Source organism: Solanum dulcamara, chromosome 5 (genome assembly GCF_947179165.1).
Source record: "Solanum dulcamara chromosome 5, daSolDulc1.2, whole genome shotgun sequence".
NCBI lineage: Eukaryota > Viridiplantae > Streptophyta > Magnoliopsida > Solanales > Solanaceae > Solanum > Solanum dulcamara.
The window spans coordinates 77,138,481-77,156,404 of NC_077241.1; the positions used below are offsets into that span (position 1 = coordinate 77,138,481).

Here is a 17,924-nt window from a genome sequence, read left to right on the forward strand (position 1 = left end):
TTTATCTTCTTTTATCTTCTTTTTGTTTACGTACTTCCTCAAAAAAAAAAAAGTTGCAAAATATATAATAATTTGATCTCGATTCTACTCCCCCGTTTAACTTTTTTAATTATTACTCGAGAATGACATCTATTATGCTGAGAACGATCATCTACAGTGCCAAGACCCAAACACTCTGGTCTAATGACATGATTCATCAACCAGACTTAGTTTCCTATCGCCTATAGATCTTGTTCAAGTAAAGATCATAAAACATGTTTTAAGAAGGCTATAAAGAGAATACAAAATAAGCATCTAGAAAGGAAAGTAAGAACAAATATTCAGTAAATTTACTAAGAACTAACTAACAATTTCCACATTATTACTTTTCAATTATGTACAAACAATTTTCTAGCCAAAAATTAATTGGCACCTTGTAACATAAATACTTCCTATCTCAACTAAAACATTGACTACATTCCGCACATTTGTCATCTTTTTCAACCAGGCCAGCTCAGCTCCCCTCTATTTTTCCAATCCAATTATGGATCATTTTAAAAAGCCACCTTTTTTTTTTCTCCTTTTCCACCTCTTTTGGTGACCTTTTTTAAAATCCATTTGGACTCACTTTCTTCTAGAAGGCACCAGAAGCAACCAACATTGATAATTATCTTCCGTTGTACACGTGTTCTTTATCAACATCCTCATCTTTCTCGTTTCTCCAGTAAGTGCTTTTGTGGATCCCACTTTCATGGGACCTACTTGTTAATTTATTTCTTTTTTTGTCTTTTTTTTTTTGAGTGAAAATTCATCAGCCTAATCGATCTATCCATGGCTGATCATTATGATGAGCGCTTCCTGAATCTAACGGCTCTGATTTCACGTCTGATCCGTGCGGTTGTACTTGATCCTGTACTCTTTCAGATTCTTCTTCGTTGCTTCTCCTCACGCGCTTTACCCCAATTGATACACCAAACAACCGTGGGCTCATATCTTCCTCCGCCTTCACGCCGCTGCTTTCCCCCACCGTGAAGGTGGCGCCTCCGTCCACCTCCGCTGCAATCTGCCCCGTACGAAGCAATTCGAGAGCTCGTCCTTCCGGTATACCCGCCGTCATATCCAACGGATTCACCGTGAAATTGGACATCAGATTGTATACGTTATTGCATAAACTTCTCAACCGATTCAATTCCTGATTCAGTTGCGCGTTCTCCTTTCTTAACCGTTCGTTTTCCTCTAGAAGCTCCGGTGTCGTCGTACACGTGGTGGTCCTTAGCACCGCCGCTGCGGCTGCGGCAGCCGTAGCTGTTGGCGACGAGTTGGACGATAACACCTGCTCGTCACCGGAATTCGATGAAGAAACCATCCTCACTGCCGGTGCCACCGCAACCGTCACCGCTTGCGCTGCATTTACAGATACTACAGCTGGTGCAACCGCAGTCACAGCGGTGCCTGTCGGTGAGATTTTCCGGCGTTGAATGTCACGAAGTAGTCCTTTCTCACCTCTCCGGAAACATTCATTCGCGAATTCCCATCGGTCAGGTACAACTTTTCTGAACCCCTAAACAATAATTTTTTTAAAAAAAGTTAAATCAATGAAAAATATTTTTAGCAAATCAAACCTCTTTATTTATCATGAATATAAGAATCTTACGTAAGTATTAAGCTGCCGAACAAAACTGGAGAAATTATTATGCTTGAAATATTTAGGAAGCAAATCTCTAGCAAATTCAGCAGGTTTCCAAACAATGAATGTCGTTCCATCTTCATTCCACGAGATCAGCTCGTCCATTGCGGGATCATCGACGAGCTGATAAGTTTTCGTCAGAAATGGCGTCGGAAGAGATCTCTGATTCTCACCGGCGGCAGATTCGCCGGTATGTTCAACCGACGACGGCACCATGACATCCACTGTTACTACTAATTCAGATCCAAATCTCCCTTAGAAACGGATGGATCGAGAAGATGAGAAATTTCTGTTTTGTTTCTAGAAGTTTCTTAGGAGGTTAGTAGGAAGGAGAAACAAGAAATGGTGGTTGATAAGGAAAATATTATAAAGGGAAGAATAATAATAGTAGACGGTAAAATGGAGAAAGGGTCGGGTCAATTTTTTTTAGAGGTTACGTGGGACCCTGTAACTAATTTTATTTTTATTTTAGTTAGGAAGATGCGAGAAGGTGCCTTACAATATTGAAGGGCTAAAAAAACTAAAAAGTTGTTTTATTTTCTAGAATGTTCTCCCATTTCGTTAAGTTTCCAACATTATTAATGCTGTGCGTCGTTTGACGCCAATTAGTTTTTGGGATAAATTTAAATTAATGTTAGGTCATATAATTTGTTATTATTTGACAAATATATTTGACAAATATCTAAGTTTTCAAGTTCTAGAAAAAATTAAATGTTAGAAACTTGAAAAGTTTTAAAAATTACCCCAAACTTTATACTCTTTCCATTTCATATTAAGTGAATTTTTGAGGGATTTTTCATTATTCAAAAAAATTAAATTGTTCAAAGTTCAAGATAGATGTTTGAAATTTGTTTCATATTTGTCCTTTAATTTATTGAAGTTTTATATTTTTTAAGAGATAAATCACACTACTTTTAAAGTTATATTTATGATTTTACAAAAGTAATAGTGGAAAGTATTATTCAAATTATGTCCTTGAATATTTTTCTTAATATGTGTTCATTGCCTCACAAATTCATTTAATATGAAATGGACGGATTATTTTATAAAAACACTCATTATTCATTATCGGGAAATGATTGTTCGTAGAATGTGGAAGATTTCATAAAGAATAGTTTGTTATTACCTTCTTCGAAAAAAATAGTTTGAGTGACAAGATTGAAAAAAATAATTATTTATTTTTAATTGAATAATGTATTGCTCTTACCCATATTGTTATTTTGTTGTTGTTTATTGTTATCAATTATGTTATAAATTTTTTTAAACGCAACATGTTCATTATAAAATGATAACACAAATTTATGAGTATTTTATATAATTTTTAGAACTTACAGGTACAAAATAATATTTTATGAAACAATCAAATATTTTTTTAAAAATTAGTAGCCAAACGCATGGTGAAAGTTTATTAAAACTTCACCCAAAAATTACTTGCAAAAAACATTTGAAAATTTAGGAGCAAACACTAGCTAAAATGTACTCATACAAAGACTATGTGTCGTGGGAGTTATGGAATTTATTCTTACGTTGGAGATGATGTGTTGATCTGTCATATTTAAATAGTGAATTTGTTATGTACAAAAACATAACAAAGTTAAATATTGTTTCAAAATTATAACTGTCTTAATTTAGAATCTGTAATAACTAGTCAAATCTTCATACTGATTATAGAATTAGGTTACTAATAATCTTATAGTTTGTAAATAGATTTTTAATTAATGGTCACATAGAGACCACTTTAAGAAATTATGATGTGATTCATGACGATTTCGACTTTGGGGATAGAAATGAAGAAGGATTTTCCTTTTTAAGAATTTTGCGAAAGCTTTTGAGTTGTTCAAAGCAAGTATAATTCGAGCTTCCAAAAAAGAGAGGAACACTTGATGATATTTCGTAGTGTGGTAGTTGGACTTAGCTAGATTAGTTGCTCCTCAGAAAGAGTGATAGAGATTTATGTAAGAACTATAAATCTATAAGATTATTCAGAGCAGAAATATTAACATCCAACATAAGCTTAAAGAAAAAGAAGAAGGTTATATATGACCAACCAAAAATTAGGGAGATCTGACCAAAGCCAAAGCTAAGGAGGTTGGGGAGAAGTTAGTGGCTATGGGAGTACTTTTGGAGTAGCATAGACACAAATAGTATGTGGGTTAGAACAGTTGATTGTATCAAGAAAATAACTAAGAAGGTATTAGGGATCTCCAGGGATAACCTATGTAGACATAAAGATGGTGGTCGAATGAAGAGGTCCAAAAAAAATTGAATCCAAGAAGGTTGCTTATACAATATTAGTGAAAAAGCCTAGACGAGGACGACAAAAGGAGGAATATGGAGAAGTATAAGAAGATGAAGAACGAAGTCAAGCTTTTGTTCACAACAATTAAAACGACAATTTTTGAGCTTGTATATCAAGGGCTTAGTACAAGGCCAGAAGGCATGAAGTTGTATAGTTTGTCAAGGCGAGAGAAAATAGTATTTGTGATCTAAACCAAATGAAGTACATCGAGAATGAGAATATAATACTCATTTTTATGAATGTTGAAGAAGTGATCAGGCGAGACAGGTATAAAGTATCTTATTGAGTTATTTAATGTCATATTCAGAACTGCTAAGAAGGAATGAAAGCGGAGTACTATGGTTTTATGGTAAAAGAACAAGGGTAATATTAGAATTACACTATCTACAGGGATATCAAGCTACTGAGTCACACTATGAAAGTCCTACAAAGAGTGATTGAGGTGAGGATGAGAAGGAATGTGTCTATATCTGAGAATCAATTAGATTTATGTTGAGGCGATCAAATTATAGAAATCATCTAACTTGTAAGGAGATTGTTGAAATAATATAGGGACAAGAAAAAGAATTTGCATATGATGTCTATTGACCTAGAAAAGACATATGATAAAGTCCATGGAGAGGTCCTTTAGAGATGTTTGGAGTCTAGAGGTGTACCTCTAGAGATGTTGTGAGTCTAGAGGGTCCAGAGTGCAAGGAGAAAAAGAGATTGGTGATGATGTTGCACTCCATATTGGAGAAGGTTGGACGAAATGGAGGCTCATCTCTGAGGTTTTGTGCGATAAAAATATGGAGTCGAGGTTTAAAGGTAAGTTTGCAAAGTAGTGGTTAGAGCTACATTGTTGTATGTGGATGAATGTGGCCAGTCAAGAACATCCACGTTTAGACGATGTAGGTAGCGAATATGATAATGCTCAAATGAATGTGTGAGTCATACTAGGAGAGATAAGATTAATGTATGGGTCATACTAGGAGAGATAAGATTAGTAACAAAGTTATAAGGGACAAGGTGGGAGTGTTCTCTGACAAATAAAATGAGGGGACTAAGATAGTTCGGATATGTGAAAATGAGGTGTGAGAATGCGCCAATGAGCAGGTTTGGGAGGTTAGTTGCGGAGGCGAATCTGTAATTTCAAGAACATGGGTGCACAATTAAAAAAAAGATGAAAAAAATGCATTAAATGGTAATTGATCCCTAATCCTTTAGGTAAATAATTCAACATCCAATCAAGTGCACCATTTAGCCTTCTTATAGCATTGGTGCCAACAGAGTAATACCAATTTTGAAAAACATATACATAAAATACTTAATTTTATGGAGAGACCACATGTTCATGTGCCCCGTTTTTAACAAATAAATTCGCCCCAAGTTGATTGTGGCAAGAACTATGAGAGAGAGATATAGACACGAGAAGAATTGAGGAAGGTGATTAAAATGGACATGGCATAACTTTTGTTGACTAGGAATATGATCTTAGATAAAAAGGTAAGAAGATTGAGAATTAGAATAAAAGGTTAGTAAGCAACTAAGTGTTCTTACATTTTGTGTGGGAGAAGCAGGGGCTAAGCCTCCTCCTCTCCTCTTCCCTTTTCTATAATTTTATTTAGTTATCACCTAGTTCTAATTGTTCAATTTGTATTACTATTTTTGTTAGACTTGTCTTGTATTTTGCTATTTTGTTATTTTATTTTTCTTATAATCTTGTATTGGCTACACTTTTTTTGGTTTGGGTCTATAAAAAAAACTAATAGGAACAAAGTCTTTTAAAATCCTAGCTTGTAGGATTATATTGAGTATGTTATTATTATCGTTATTATAATTAAACTCTTAATTAAATATTTATAGAATCCTTATGGGATAATCCTTCCATAATAAAAGTAGTCTAAAAACGGAACATCCAAAAGAAGCCACCACAGTTGTTAATATTACTGTATTAATTCATGATAATGGTGAAATTTATGCAATATGTTGGATAAGGTGTTATATTTCAAGATTGAGTTTGGGTTAAAATTTTTAGTGCATTTGATTGACAGTATAAATTTATCAATTTTATGTCATCAATCAAATGTAATATAGATTTAAACTTAGGCTTACATACAAGGGCGGAGCCATTATGATTCATCCGAATTTCTTTCGGCGAAAATTTATACTATTTATACATGATTAAAATATTTTTTATCATGTATATATATATAGTAGATGTTGAATCTCATTCGGCTGGTTCATATGTCTACTTTTTCTTATTTTGAACCCCTTATTAATTTTTTTGACCTCATAACTGCTTACATATCCCACCTTATTTTATATAACTTGGGACTATTTTATTCCATTTTCAAATAAAATAAATTTTTTCAATGATTATAATCCAAGACTATTATTTCAGAATAAGTTGATTCGTATACTAAACACCCCCCGAATGTGCTGGTCCGAACAAAGTCTGTTGAAAATATTTTAAAATTCTTTTATGGTATTTGATTTGTGGGTGGATAACATTTTCTAAAAAATAGTACACATCATAATAATGTTAGCATATTGGATAATGTATTGATAAAAAAATTATGTTCATTAAAAATAATAATTAAGTATTAATTGGAGCAAGTAATATAAAGTTAAAAGTTTAGATAATTATAGAACAAATGACATCATACGTGAAATATATCATTTTTGTCCAATTTAATTGAAAAGTATTTTTAGTAATTAAATATGATAAAATAACTTTCTCATAAAAGTATCTTCTAATACCTACAACCATTATGTTAGAATATCAAAATGTCATGTGATGGGTGTACGTCTCTGTCTTTTAAATTATCCTATCCATGCAACTTTTAAATATATAATTTACTATATATAAATAGTCATGCCATATGTGCATTGTTAATTGGAAAGAAGAATGTAGAAGAGAGAAGTCATTCAAATGGGGTGTCATGTCTTGTTCTTAAGTGACGTAGTTTAATATTTTTTTAATGTAGCTCAATCTCTCTTTTTGTACTAGAATATTTATTATGGAATTTAGTTTTATTGATTTTAGCATGTCATAGGTTTGGGCCAATCTCCTACGTTCTATAAACTCTATTTGGCTGACAGTTTTTGGAGAAAATTGACGTTGTTTATTTTGTTATCTAATTTTTACTTATTTTTTAAAAAAGGAAATGAGAGATTGAGATAGTTAAGAATTGAATAAGTCTTATGAAAAATTTTAATCTTTCTTTGTGTTTGATCTGTCTTTGATTCTCGTCTTTCATATTCTTTGGTAGAATAAATGTCCCCACCTCCACCCAACAATAACTAAAAAAAATTCACCAACAAGCTTTAAAATCAGCAGTTATTTTCGAATTTCAACACATAAAGAATGACTTCATGAGTTTTTCAACAATAATCAACCTTTGAAATTAAATTTTCAGCATTAGGTTCGTTGACCCCAAAACCCAAAAATGAACTTGATCTTTCAACACGTACCTACAAACTTTAACATACTTTGAAATTGGAGTTTCAAAGTTCAAACAAGAACAATAGAAGAACTACTTTTGATATTTTCTAAAAAATTTTTGTGATAGGGCTCCTCTCAACAAGGAAGAATAATGCAATGATTGAAAGGGAAGGATTTTTATCGTGTTGAATTATCTAGGTGGACTGTCAAGTCTGTTAAAGTGATAAAACTAATGTTTTAAGGACATTTATGGTTCAAAACATAAATGTCAAGGATAGTTTTGATACCAAAAACAATCGGAGAATAAATGTGAGCTATAAAGCCACACTTAAAAAAGTATAGTTATAGGGTGTGAAAATATAGTCATAGAGTGGTACTACCAAAGGCCACACTTTTTGCACATCATAGCCTTGAATATTACGCTTATTTAGACCTCCTAAAAAGTATTGTTTAGAATGAAAAATATGGTCTTTGATTAAGCATCACACTATTTTATGATTTAGGCCACACTTAAAATGATTAGGCATTTCTTAAACCATTTAAATTCATAAAATCAGACATTTGGATAAGAAATTCCGACGATTTAAATGATTAAACTTACAAAAAAAAAAAAATTTATTATTTTGGCTATTCCTTAAATAGTGGTCCAATTTGTGGACTTTTATAAGTAAGCCCAAATGATTGGGATGTTTCATGTATGGGCCTTGAGGTTATCATCAAGAATGATAAGCATAAGGATATGATTCGCTTTCACTACTAGCAGAGTTACACGCAGGGCAGCTAAGGTGAGAAGAAGAAGAAGAAGAAGAAGCAGGTAAAAAACACCTTCAATTCACACTTTCTTCTCTTCCCCAATTCAATGGAGGCTAAATTTTCCAATTCATTTGTTTTTGTTAGTTTTATATTCTCTATCTGTTTATTTTTCCTTCAAATGTCAGTTCTTGTTTGTTTCCATTTTGATTTTTGATTGCCGAGTTCGAATTATCTAGAAAGTAGAAAACTTTATAAATTATACGTTGAATTTGATAGTGGAAATGCGTAGGTGTATAGAAATGAGAGTTTTGAGTTTATTTTTTGATATGCTTTCACATGCTTGGTCACCATGTGTTTGACGAAATGTCTGGTTTTTTTAGTGTCTTCTAGTTTCTGGGTGTTCAACAAATGGCAAAATTTGTACCGGATTATTAGTGAGAAGAGTTTCGGGTTATGGAGGCTATGCTATACTGCAGTAAACTTCATTCAGTCGTCCCTGCTATTGCTCTTCATGATTCCACAATTATTTAGTATTGGAATGATTGCTCTTTCTAGTTTCTGGGTGTTCAACTATTGTTATGAATATTTGATATTTTAACATTCTTGTTGCAGTCTGATCGGTGATGATAGTAAACTGTTTAAGAGGATTTTGGCGTTGTAAATAGTCATATCAAATTTGTGTTGTTACATGAGATAGCATCTGGGAAACAAGTGCTAGAAAAACCATGCCTGCTTTAGTGCTAACAAGGGCCATCTTGTTAATTGGGGATTCTTTAGCTTTCAGAAAAGTTTCACAGTTTACACGGATAGCTCCATCTCAAGGCAATGTTCGTTTTTTAAGTGGCAGTGGATCCCTCACTCTAGCTAGCCTTGGATTGAAGAGTGAAGTTAAGACAGCAAGTGCAAATGAGAAAAATAAGCTCCAGCAGGGTGTTTCAACAATTGAGGTCCCCAAGAGCAGAGATAAGAAAAGAGTTAGTGGCAATAAAACAGGATTGATTAAGGAGAAAAACCCAGTAGATATAAAGACTGCACCATTTGCTGCCAAGTCATTTTCAGAGCTTGGCCTTCCACCTTTGTTGGTGGAAAGGCTAGAGAAGGAAGGTTTTACGATTCCGACTGATGTTCAGGCTGCTGCAGTTCCAACTGTACTTAAGAATCATGATGTTGTGATTCAGTCCTACACAGGTTCAGGAAAAACATTAGCTTATCTCCTTCCCATACTGTCTCGAGTCGGTCCGTTGAGGGAAGAACTTTTAAATGACTATGAAACTGGGAACAAAATAGACATCGAAGCAGTTATAGTAGCTCCTTCGAGGGAACTTGGCATGCAGATTGTCAGGGAAGTTGAAAAGCTATTAGGACCAGCGAATAAGAAACTAGTCCAGCAGCTTGTAGGGGGTGCAAACCGATCTAGACAGGAGGATGCTCTGAGGAAGAACAAGCCTGCCATCGTAGTGGGGACACCTGGGCGGATAGCAGAGATAAGTGCAGCTGGAAAGCTTCCTACCCATGGTTGTCGTTACTTGGTGTTGGATGAAATTGACCAACTCCTTGCTTTCACTTTCCGGGAGGACATGAAGCGTATATTAGACCATGTGGGGAGAAGACCTGGTGCACGCTGGGGAGAGTCAAATAGTCCACTTGTCAAGCGAGCTGCGCGTCAGACTATCATGGTGTCTGCAACAGTGCCCTTTTCAGTTATAAGAGCAGCAAGAAGTTGGGGTTGTGATCCACTTCTCATCCAAGCCAATAAAGTTATTCCACTCGAGGCTGTCACTCCTTCTGGACCTGTTAATATACCAGGAACACCTTCTACTACTAGTTCAAGCTCAAATGTACAAGCTATGCCTGATGTTCAGAGCTTACCCCCTAATTTGCTGCATTATTACACTATTACTAGGATACAACACAAAGTTGATATGTTAAGAAGGTGTGTGCATGCTCTGGATGCCAAGTGTGTAATAGCTTTTATGAACCACACAAAACAACTGAAAGATGCTGTCTTTAAACTTGAAGCTCGTGGTATGAAAGCTGCAGAATTACATGGTGATCTCAGCAAACTTGTAAGATCAACAATCTTAAAGAAGTTTAGAAATGGGGAGATCAGGGTGCTGCTAACAAATGAGCTTTCAGCTAGAGGCTTGGATTTACCTGAATGTGATCTTGTAGTTAATCTGGGGTTACCTACCGACTCAGTACATTATGCACATCGAGCTGGTCGTACGGGCAGGCTTGGCCGCAAGGGCACGGTAGTAACCATATGTGAAGAGTCAGAAGTCTTTGTGGTAAAAAAGCTTCAGAAACAGCTTTCCCTCTCCATCCAGGCTTGTGAATTTTCTGAGGGAAATCTTGTCCTTACAGAAGATTAAACTATGCACATGCTTCTGTCAAATTTTTACAAAACAAATCACTAAAGACAACTGGAATTTGTTCACTAATGGTGAGAGCTGACATGTTGTACTAGATATTAGCATGCCAATTCAGATGAGATTTTGCCTTCTAAAGAATGTGCCGAGCAGTCTACATTGGATCTTCATATCTGATGGTATTGTGAACTAGTTACTTCAACCTCTACTTATTTGGAATCATATATGTAAGTCATCTGAAACAAATGTTATTCAAGATTTGCTGGATAAAAATAAATAGATGTTGAAAAATACTATGTGAATTAATGTTCCTAATATTGTATTGGAGACAACTGTAGGTTTTTAACTGAACCTACTTCTTTGTTCATCAGGGAAGTTTGAGTATTTTGGTTATATGGAATGGCTAGTGTTTTATAGTATTTATAATTTTGTTCCCGACTCAGAGAAGGAATACTCCTGTTCAATTATTATCTTCATGGCATAAGTGGAAGCAGTAAAACATTTTCTGTAGAAAGAGAATTGTAAGTTGTTACTTTGAAGCAAGGAAGTTCAAACTAGTTTTTCACTACTCATACTGTTTATTCACCATGACAGTGGCACAACAATTAATAGTGTGTATGCATATTTTCTACCAAAATTTTCTCTTCTTTGCTATAAACTTCCAAAACCCTCTTCTTATTATTATCACCAGACCATTAGTGTAGTCGAGGATAGTTGGTAGATGACACCCAATTGCTACATGTGATGCTTCAGCAGATCAAAACTTCTTCACGGAAACAATAAGTGGAGAAGAAATTATCTCCCATTTAACACTATGCTTGCTTTGTCAATCCTGGAGTTGAAGGCTGCATGTTCAATTCCCTGTTCATCACCATATGATCCTTTTGCACAGCTTGTAGCCTGATAAGAGTGCAGAGACTGCAAGGACCATGAAAGCAGTAAATGACATGCAAACAGCAAGAATAGCTGCCTTCCAGAGAGAGGTTTGGCTATCCATCTGTTGAAAAACTGGTATAGTTACTGAAGAAGAGGACACAAGGAGGTAACCTGTCAACTGTAAAACATTCTGCTTATGAGAATTCGTTGTTTTGGAAGATTTATTTTCTGCGAATGAAGAGGAAAACTAGAGAGAAGCATTCAGAAGAATTGAAATTTAGGCTGCTTGATAGTCAAATAAGATGCTTCTACTCTTGTTTCTTTCTTTCTTTCTTGGATAAAGATGAAGATGATGTCTGCTTGTTGCCATTATTATTCGTCATAAAGTTTCACTGTAAGTGGTTAATAGAGCATAGATTCTTGATGATACACGGGGTGACATCCCGAGAGAGAGAGTAAGTTCTTGCTACTAGTTTTAACTAAAGGTAAGGAAACAACCATTTCTATGGTCACAGTTATATGTGAAACAGTGAACCAGCTCCCTTTTGGTTTTGGACTCGGAAGTAATCTCTAGCTAATTGAAGTTAGTAAGTACCTGATCGAGTATGAAACTGAGATAGTCAGAGGTCATATCGGAGATCAAGACCCCTCTGTAAGCGATGTCACAAACTCTTTTGAAGAGTTGAAAGGCCGAGTAGATAAAAGCTAATATGCTTACTGTGAAGCAGTACCTGCAGTAGTGTAAGAAGAGCTCTCAAAAGCTATAGGACTGAGTGTTGTCTTAGTTTAAATCCTAAAATCCTATACTATCAGACGTCCTTGCACGATCTCTTGGAGAAAAACAAAGAAAAAATTAAATGTATAAGAGTTCTTGGTATCGATTCTTACGTTAATTGTGGACTATCATAGAATCTGGAAATCGCTCCTCGTTTTGTCCCTTTTGGTGATGGTGCAGCTAGCGAAAGAGCAGAGATGAAGGAGAAGAGGAGTGCCAGTAACCTTAAGATAAGTTCGTATGCATATATAGAAGGCCTTGATCTCAACCTTGTCGATGCCACTGAGAATGAATATGGTGATGGCGTTGGCAAAGGTGGTTGTGTAGCTTGTGAGTGTGGAGTTGATGAAGGAGAAGGAGAAACACCAGATATCATTCTCTGAGCAATCATCATCACATTACCTTCTTCTTTCATAGTTCTCTCCTTTTTTCAACTTTTACTTAATGATTTTACTCAAAAGAACAATTTGTTTTAAGATAAATTTGATCAATAGCAGGTAAGAACTAAGTCTGGGATTGTTATGCAGCCAATTTGCGTATGTTTCACACAGATAACTAGCTGGTAGTAAGTCTTGTCCAAAGGTCAGAATATTTGGTTAACCACTACTAAATTTCAATGGAAGCAGGTGATAAAAGGATTTGTTTAAAGTCAACTATGAGCCTGTTTGGATAGTCAAACCAACTTATAAGCCCTTTTTAGCTTATTGTGGTATTTGCCTAATGCTAACTTTAAGCCATAAAGTTCTTAAAGTCAGCCAAAAATGAAAATTTAGGATTCTCAATTTTTTTTTTCTAATTGCTTAAAGCCATTTTCTTTGACCATGAAAATTACTTTTATATCCCTTATATTTTAACTAAATTCCCAAACTATCCTTTTTATTCTTTTAATCCTAAAATTCACATCATTTTCCTCATTTTTTCGTCATAAGTACTTTTATCCAAACACTCAATTGCTTATTTATAAAAATAATTTTTAGCACTTCAAAATTCTAAAAGCACTTCATACATAAAAGTTATTTTTTTTAAGCCCATCAAACGGGCTCTATATACCATCTCTTCATCAGAATGAAGGAATTTCTCAAAATTTTACACTGAGCCAAGGATATGTTTGTCAACTATAAACCATAATTTCATCAATGAAGTATAGAATTTCACACATTTGAAGGCATCAGTCAATACTTTTTACTGCCCATTGACAAAATCAGGATATAGGATTTCTAGCTTCAAACTTCAATCAAAGCTTATGTTAAGACAACCCTTGAGGTAACACTCAAAAATCTTGTGTCCGCAAATGGGAAGTAGAAAATATTAGAATTCGTTCTAGAAAGCTTGGTGGTCTTAAGAATGATTTGGGTAAGACAGAGAATTCAATTCATGTTCACGTTAACAACACAAATAATATCACCTTCAATAGCATGGTAGACCAGATCCTTTACTCTTTTTGAATGAATTACAATCAGTAAAGAAATCTGGTTGAAGGGATCATAATGGGAGGCACATTCAGGTTCCCATAACACCATTAGGGAAAACAAAAACAGAATTCACCAGTACATAACCATCAACTACTATTATTGCATATTGAACAGTTTTCTCCTTGGATACAACTATGTTTGCATAAAATGTAAAGTACTAGGATGTTGACTACAGTTTTGTCCTCCAAGTGCTACTTGTATTATTTATAACATTTCAAGGCTCTGATTGGTAACCCCAAGGATTTTGGCTTGCCCATTTCCACTGGTCCCTGCACATCTCATTTATACCATATTTTGCCCTGAAAAAGGTAAAAAAGATTTGATCACAGCATTAGTATATTCTCTTTCAACTGGTGAAATGAAAGAGTTATGCAACAAGATTAGCCTTAACAAGGAGAGGGGGAGGGGGAGGGAGTTGGTGGGGCAAGCATCAGTTGATCCAAGGATAGAAAAATAACCATTTACTACTTACTTCCAACCGAGCTCCTTCTCAGCTTTTTCAGTTGATGCATAAACAGCAGTGGCATCACCTGGTCTTCTTGGACACATTTTAAGTGGGATTTTCTGAAAACCAAAATAAAATAAAATATTAGTACAACATATTCAAATTCTCTAAGGTGTGGTTTAGCATGTTAGCGTGTTCTATATATTCGTTAAGAGACCTTTCCAGACGCTCTTTCAAAGGCAGCAACCATCTCTAGGACAGATTTGCCTGTCCCAGTACCCAAATTGTAGGCAACACAACCTAATGCAAACCATTAAATAGAAGAACAAATGTCACAAGATGCTACCTTCAATAGCAAAACACAAAATAGCAAAATCATTCGACGAAAGTGTATCATTATCTCGAACGCGGGGTCAAAAGAATTTAGATCTTAACATTGCTTTGAAAAGGATTACTTACCTATATCATTCTGCCTTAGAAGTCTCTGAAGTGCAACAACATGACCGTCAGCCAAATCCATAACATGGATATAATCTCGTATCTAGTGAGAAATAGATTATAAATCGTTTATCAGTCCAAGTACAGAAACAAAATATGTTAAAGGTAGATTCATGCCATAAAGAACTGTTCATAAGTTGTTCCAGCTGGTAAGTTTTGCTCACTCTTCATTTTGATGTTCCTTTCATATGAACACTAGTCAGATGGTTAATTTGAGTCTTTCAATTTCCTTTTTTTCCTCGTATAAAGAAGCTATAGTCACAAAAAATCAGCCAAACATAACCTACCGCGGTACCATCACGTGTAGGGTAGTCGTTGCCATATACATTTAACTCCGGCAATCTACCAACAGCTACTTGCTGAATGTAAGGCATAAGATTGTTGGGAATGCCCTTTGGATCTTCCCCGAGTTTGCCACTTTCATGAGCGCCTACTGGGTTGAAATACCTCAACAGTATGATATTCCATTCTTGATCTGCTGTCTGAATATCCCGAGCAATATCTTCAAGAAATAGCTAATTAAATAGAACAAAACACAGGTTTAGTTACATACTTTACAGAAAGAGATTGTATTCGAATGAACAATCACTAATCACTACAAAATTAAGAGACAATTATTGACAATACATACCTTTGTTCGACCATAAGGATTCATAGCCTTCAATTCAAAATCCTCCACACAGGGAATCTTTTCAGGCTGACCATAAACTGTTGCAGATGATGAAAAGACCAACTGCAATTTCACAAAAGCAAATTAGAAGTTATCAGCCTAACTAACCGACTCAATACCCTCCTACGAATTCAACAATTCCCCACATCCTGACCAATTGAACCCCCTTTCGCCCCCGAACTACACCTACGTTCTTGAGGCTAAATGAGTTCTTGAAAGAAGCTCATATTTACTATCTTCCTTCAAATTCTACGAAAATTATAAGTACAGAGTAGCAACGATCATGAACATAACAGATTCCAACTTGCCTTGAATGCATAACATATTTCACTATATGAAACAAAAAATATATCCAAAGACGTACCTTCTTACAATTATATTTGGCCATGACTGAATACAAAGTTATTGATCCAATCAGATTGTTCTCAAAATAAAGAAAGGGATGAGCAACACTCTCTCCAACAGCCTTAAGTCCAGCAAAATGGACCACAGCAGCAAACCTATTTCAATATATATTGCAAAACAATGAATATCAAGACACACACCATAGAAATGCATTCAAAGGAAATAATAACAGCTGCAGATAATTTGAAGCATACTTTCTTTTAGAAAATAACTTCTCCAAGTCATCTTTGTTTCTGATGTCACCCTGCCACCAAGAAGCAAATAAGGTAAAATCCCAAAGCAAGTGAAAACCCCCAATTTTAGTATTGTGAATTTACGGTATGTAAGATCAGTATTCATTACACAACCAAAACAACCAAAATAACCAAAATTAGGATTAAATAGACCTAGTTGTACAATCACAGAGCTATCAAGATTGCCTATTAAGAAAAATCAAGATTACTTTTTTTTAGAAGATAACAACATGATTCAGGGCAATGAACACACACACAAAAAAAAAATGTAAATGATGGAGCCTCAAACATTCAATGACTACAAAATTCTAGCTTAAACATATGATCATCTCAAAAAATGAAAATTGAGCCACAATTCTCCGACAAAAGGAATAATTCTTGTGAACTTGTCAAGCCTATTTTTTCATTTTATTCTCATTTCCTCCCCCTCCCCCCCCCCCCCCCCATATTTTGGTTTCAGAAAAAGGCATACACATAGCAGCAAACACTTATCAAGATTACCTATAAAGAAAAACCAAGATTACTTTTTTTTAGAAGATGATGACAACATGATACAGGCCAATGAAAAACACACACAAATAAAATGTAAAAGCAAAGCATTAAATGATGGAGCCTTAAACACTCAATGACTACAAAGGAATAATCTTGTGAACTTGTCAAGCCCATAAACATACAAATTCTTCATTTATCTTTCCTTCCCCCACCCCCACCACACATCCACCCACCCCATTTTTTGGTTTCAGGAAAAGGGTGTTGGCTTTGATTAAAAAAGACATACCAAATGGAATTCAAGATTCTGTGAAAGTTGAGGGCCAACTAATTCTCTGACTCTATCAACAGCTTCTTCCACAGAATTATGAAAGTTATCAATGATTGTAACTTTGAAACCTTCATTCAGTAGCTGCACCACAGTGTGTGTTCCAATGAAACCAGCTCCTCCAGTCACCAAAATATTTTCTTGACTCTGAACACCCATTTCACTAAACACAATAAATATTCAATCTTTATCCTTTCAAGAACCAATTTTTATGGAGAAACAGAAAAAAGGGGTTGTTTCTTTCTTTCTCTACTGAATGTAAAATGAAAAGGGTTTTTCTTTTTTAGTTGTAGAAGATACGTGAAGAATAAGGGTGGATATAAAGGAAAAAGTTTTGAGCAAATCAAGACTGTTCTTGAAAAGTGGATAAGCAACCATCTTAAATAAGGAAAAAGTTGGGAAAATTATGGGTGGGGTGGAGGGGGTAAAAGGGGTGGGGTGGTTTCTTGGAAGAAGATTGGGATGAAAAGAGAATTTTATGGAAGTTTGGGATCCTAATTATGGCTGAAGTGGCGCGCATGAGTTGAGTGGTGGTGGGGGGGGGGGAGGGCAAAAGATAATATTGATTTATGGATAGTTAATTATTTATTTAACAATTTTATAAAAATTTAGAATCTTTTATAATTAAGTTAGGATTCTATAATAATTTACTACTCCTCCTGCTTATATTCTAATCTTTCCAAATCTTGGGATTTCATTGAATTTCTTTGTTAAGGAGACCTAATTTTGAGTGGGGAGACTCTGAAGTATTATGTACGCAAAATTTGTATGAAGTAATGTTTTTAAATGATAAAGTTGGGAGTCACTTGTTTTGGGGAAAGAAATCTTTTAAATGTTTTAGGACAGATCATTAAAGGTGAAAGTCTTATATTGTATTTTATAAGACACAGCAAAACCCGATAATAAGTGTTTAAAATAAACAAAAATCAATTAAAGTGTCTAAGTGAAATTTGATATCAAATTTAGAGGGTCACCAATGACTTCTGCCTTAATTAATACACATTTACACCTTATTCAATTACTTAATATAAATATTGAACACGTGAATAAGTATTTACCTATTTATTTTGCCTCATGACATGTTATGTGCTTCACCACAAACTTTTATTTTATCCAAAATGTGGTAAACACGTACATTTTTTTAAAGAAAAAAAGTATGTGCTCATGTCTACAACTATTACTCTATAATCACATTTTATTATAATAATCACATTTTATT

The 17,924-nt window shown here is 34.7% G+C and overlaps 4 protein-coding genes across 5 annotated transcripts; 1 reads left to right on the forward strand and 3 right to left on the reverse strand.

The window, feature by feature from the left end:
- Window positions 1–307: 307 nt before the first annotated feature.
- On the reverse strand, window positions 308–2,007 carry LOC129890000 (heat stress transcription factor B-2b). Of its 2 annotated transcripts, none has more exons than XM_055965489.1 (2): window positions 1,634–2,007; window positions 308–1,540 (listed from the first exon to the last, which is right to left on the reverse strand). In XM_055965489.1, exons 1-2 carry the CDS (start codon window positions 1,880–1,882, stop codon window positions 791–793), a joined length of 999 nt encoding a protein of 332 aa, XP_055821464.1. In that variant the 5' UTR covers window positions 1,883–2,007; the 3' UTR covers window positions 308–790. The 2 variants fall into 2 exon arrangements, with proteins under 2 accessions (XP_055821464.1, XP_055821465.1); XM_055965490.1 differs by having other exon boundaries at window positions 308–1,532; window positions 1,634–1,754.
- A 6,069-nt stretch (window positions 2,008–8,076) lies between these two features.
- LOC129890001 (DEAD-box ATP-dependent RNA helicase 47, mitochondrial) lies at window positions 8,077–10,543 on the forward strand. The gene is made up of 2 exons (XM_055965491.1): window positions 8,077–8,206; window positions 8,758–10,543. The coding sequence occupies exon 2, from the start codon at window positions 8,871–8,873 to the stop codon at window positions 10,515–10,517; it is 1,647 nt and encodes a 548-aa protein (XP_055821466.1). The 5' UTR covers window positions 8,077–8,206; window positions 8,758–8,870; the 3' UTR covers window positions 10,518–10,543.
- A 480-nt stretch (window positions 10,544–11,023) lies between these two features.
- Window positions 11,024–12,694, reverse strand: LOC129890002 (CASP-like protein 4A4). Its single transcript, XM_055965492.1, has 3 exons — window positions 12,279–12,694; window positions 11,986–12,121; window positions 11,024–11,568 (listed from the first exon to the last, which is right to left on the reverse strand). The coding sequence occupies exons 1-3, from the start codon at window positions 12,578–12,580 to the stop codon at window positions 11,383–11,385; spliced, it is 624 nt and encodes a 207-aa protein (XP_055821467.1). The 5' UTR covers window positions 12,581–12,694; the 3' UTR covers window positions 11,024–11,382.
- Window positions 12,695–13,705: 1,011 nt separating this feature from the next.
- On the reverse strand, window positions 13,706–17,146 carry LOC129890003 (bifunctional UDP-glucose 4-epimerase and UDP-xylose 4-epimerase 1-like). Its single transcript, XM_055965493.1, has 9 exons — window positions 16,667–17,146; window positions 15,850–15,899; window positions 15,615–15,750; window positions 15,212–15,313; window positions 14,868–15,095; window positions 14,542–14,623; window positions 14,300–14,382; window positions 14,110–14,201; window positions 13,706–13,936 (listed from the first exon to the last, which is right to left on the reverse strand). The coding sequence occupies exons 1-9, from the start codon at window positions 16,862–16,864 to the stop codon at window positions 13,852–13,854; spliced, it is 1,056 nt and encodes a 351-aa protein (XP_055821468.1). The 5' UTR covers window positions 16,865–17,146; the 3' UTR covers window positions 13,706–13,851.
- Window positions 17,147–17,924: the final 778 nt, after the last annotated feature.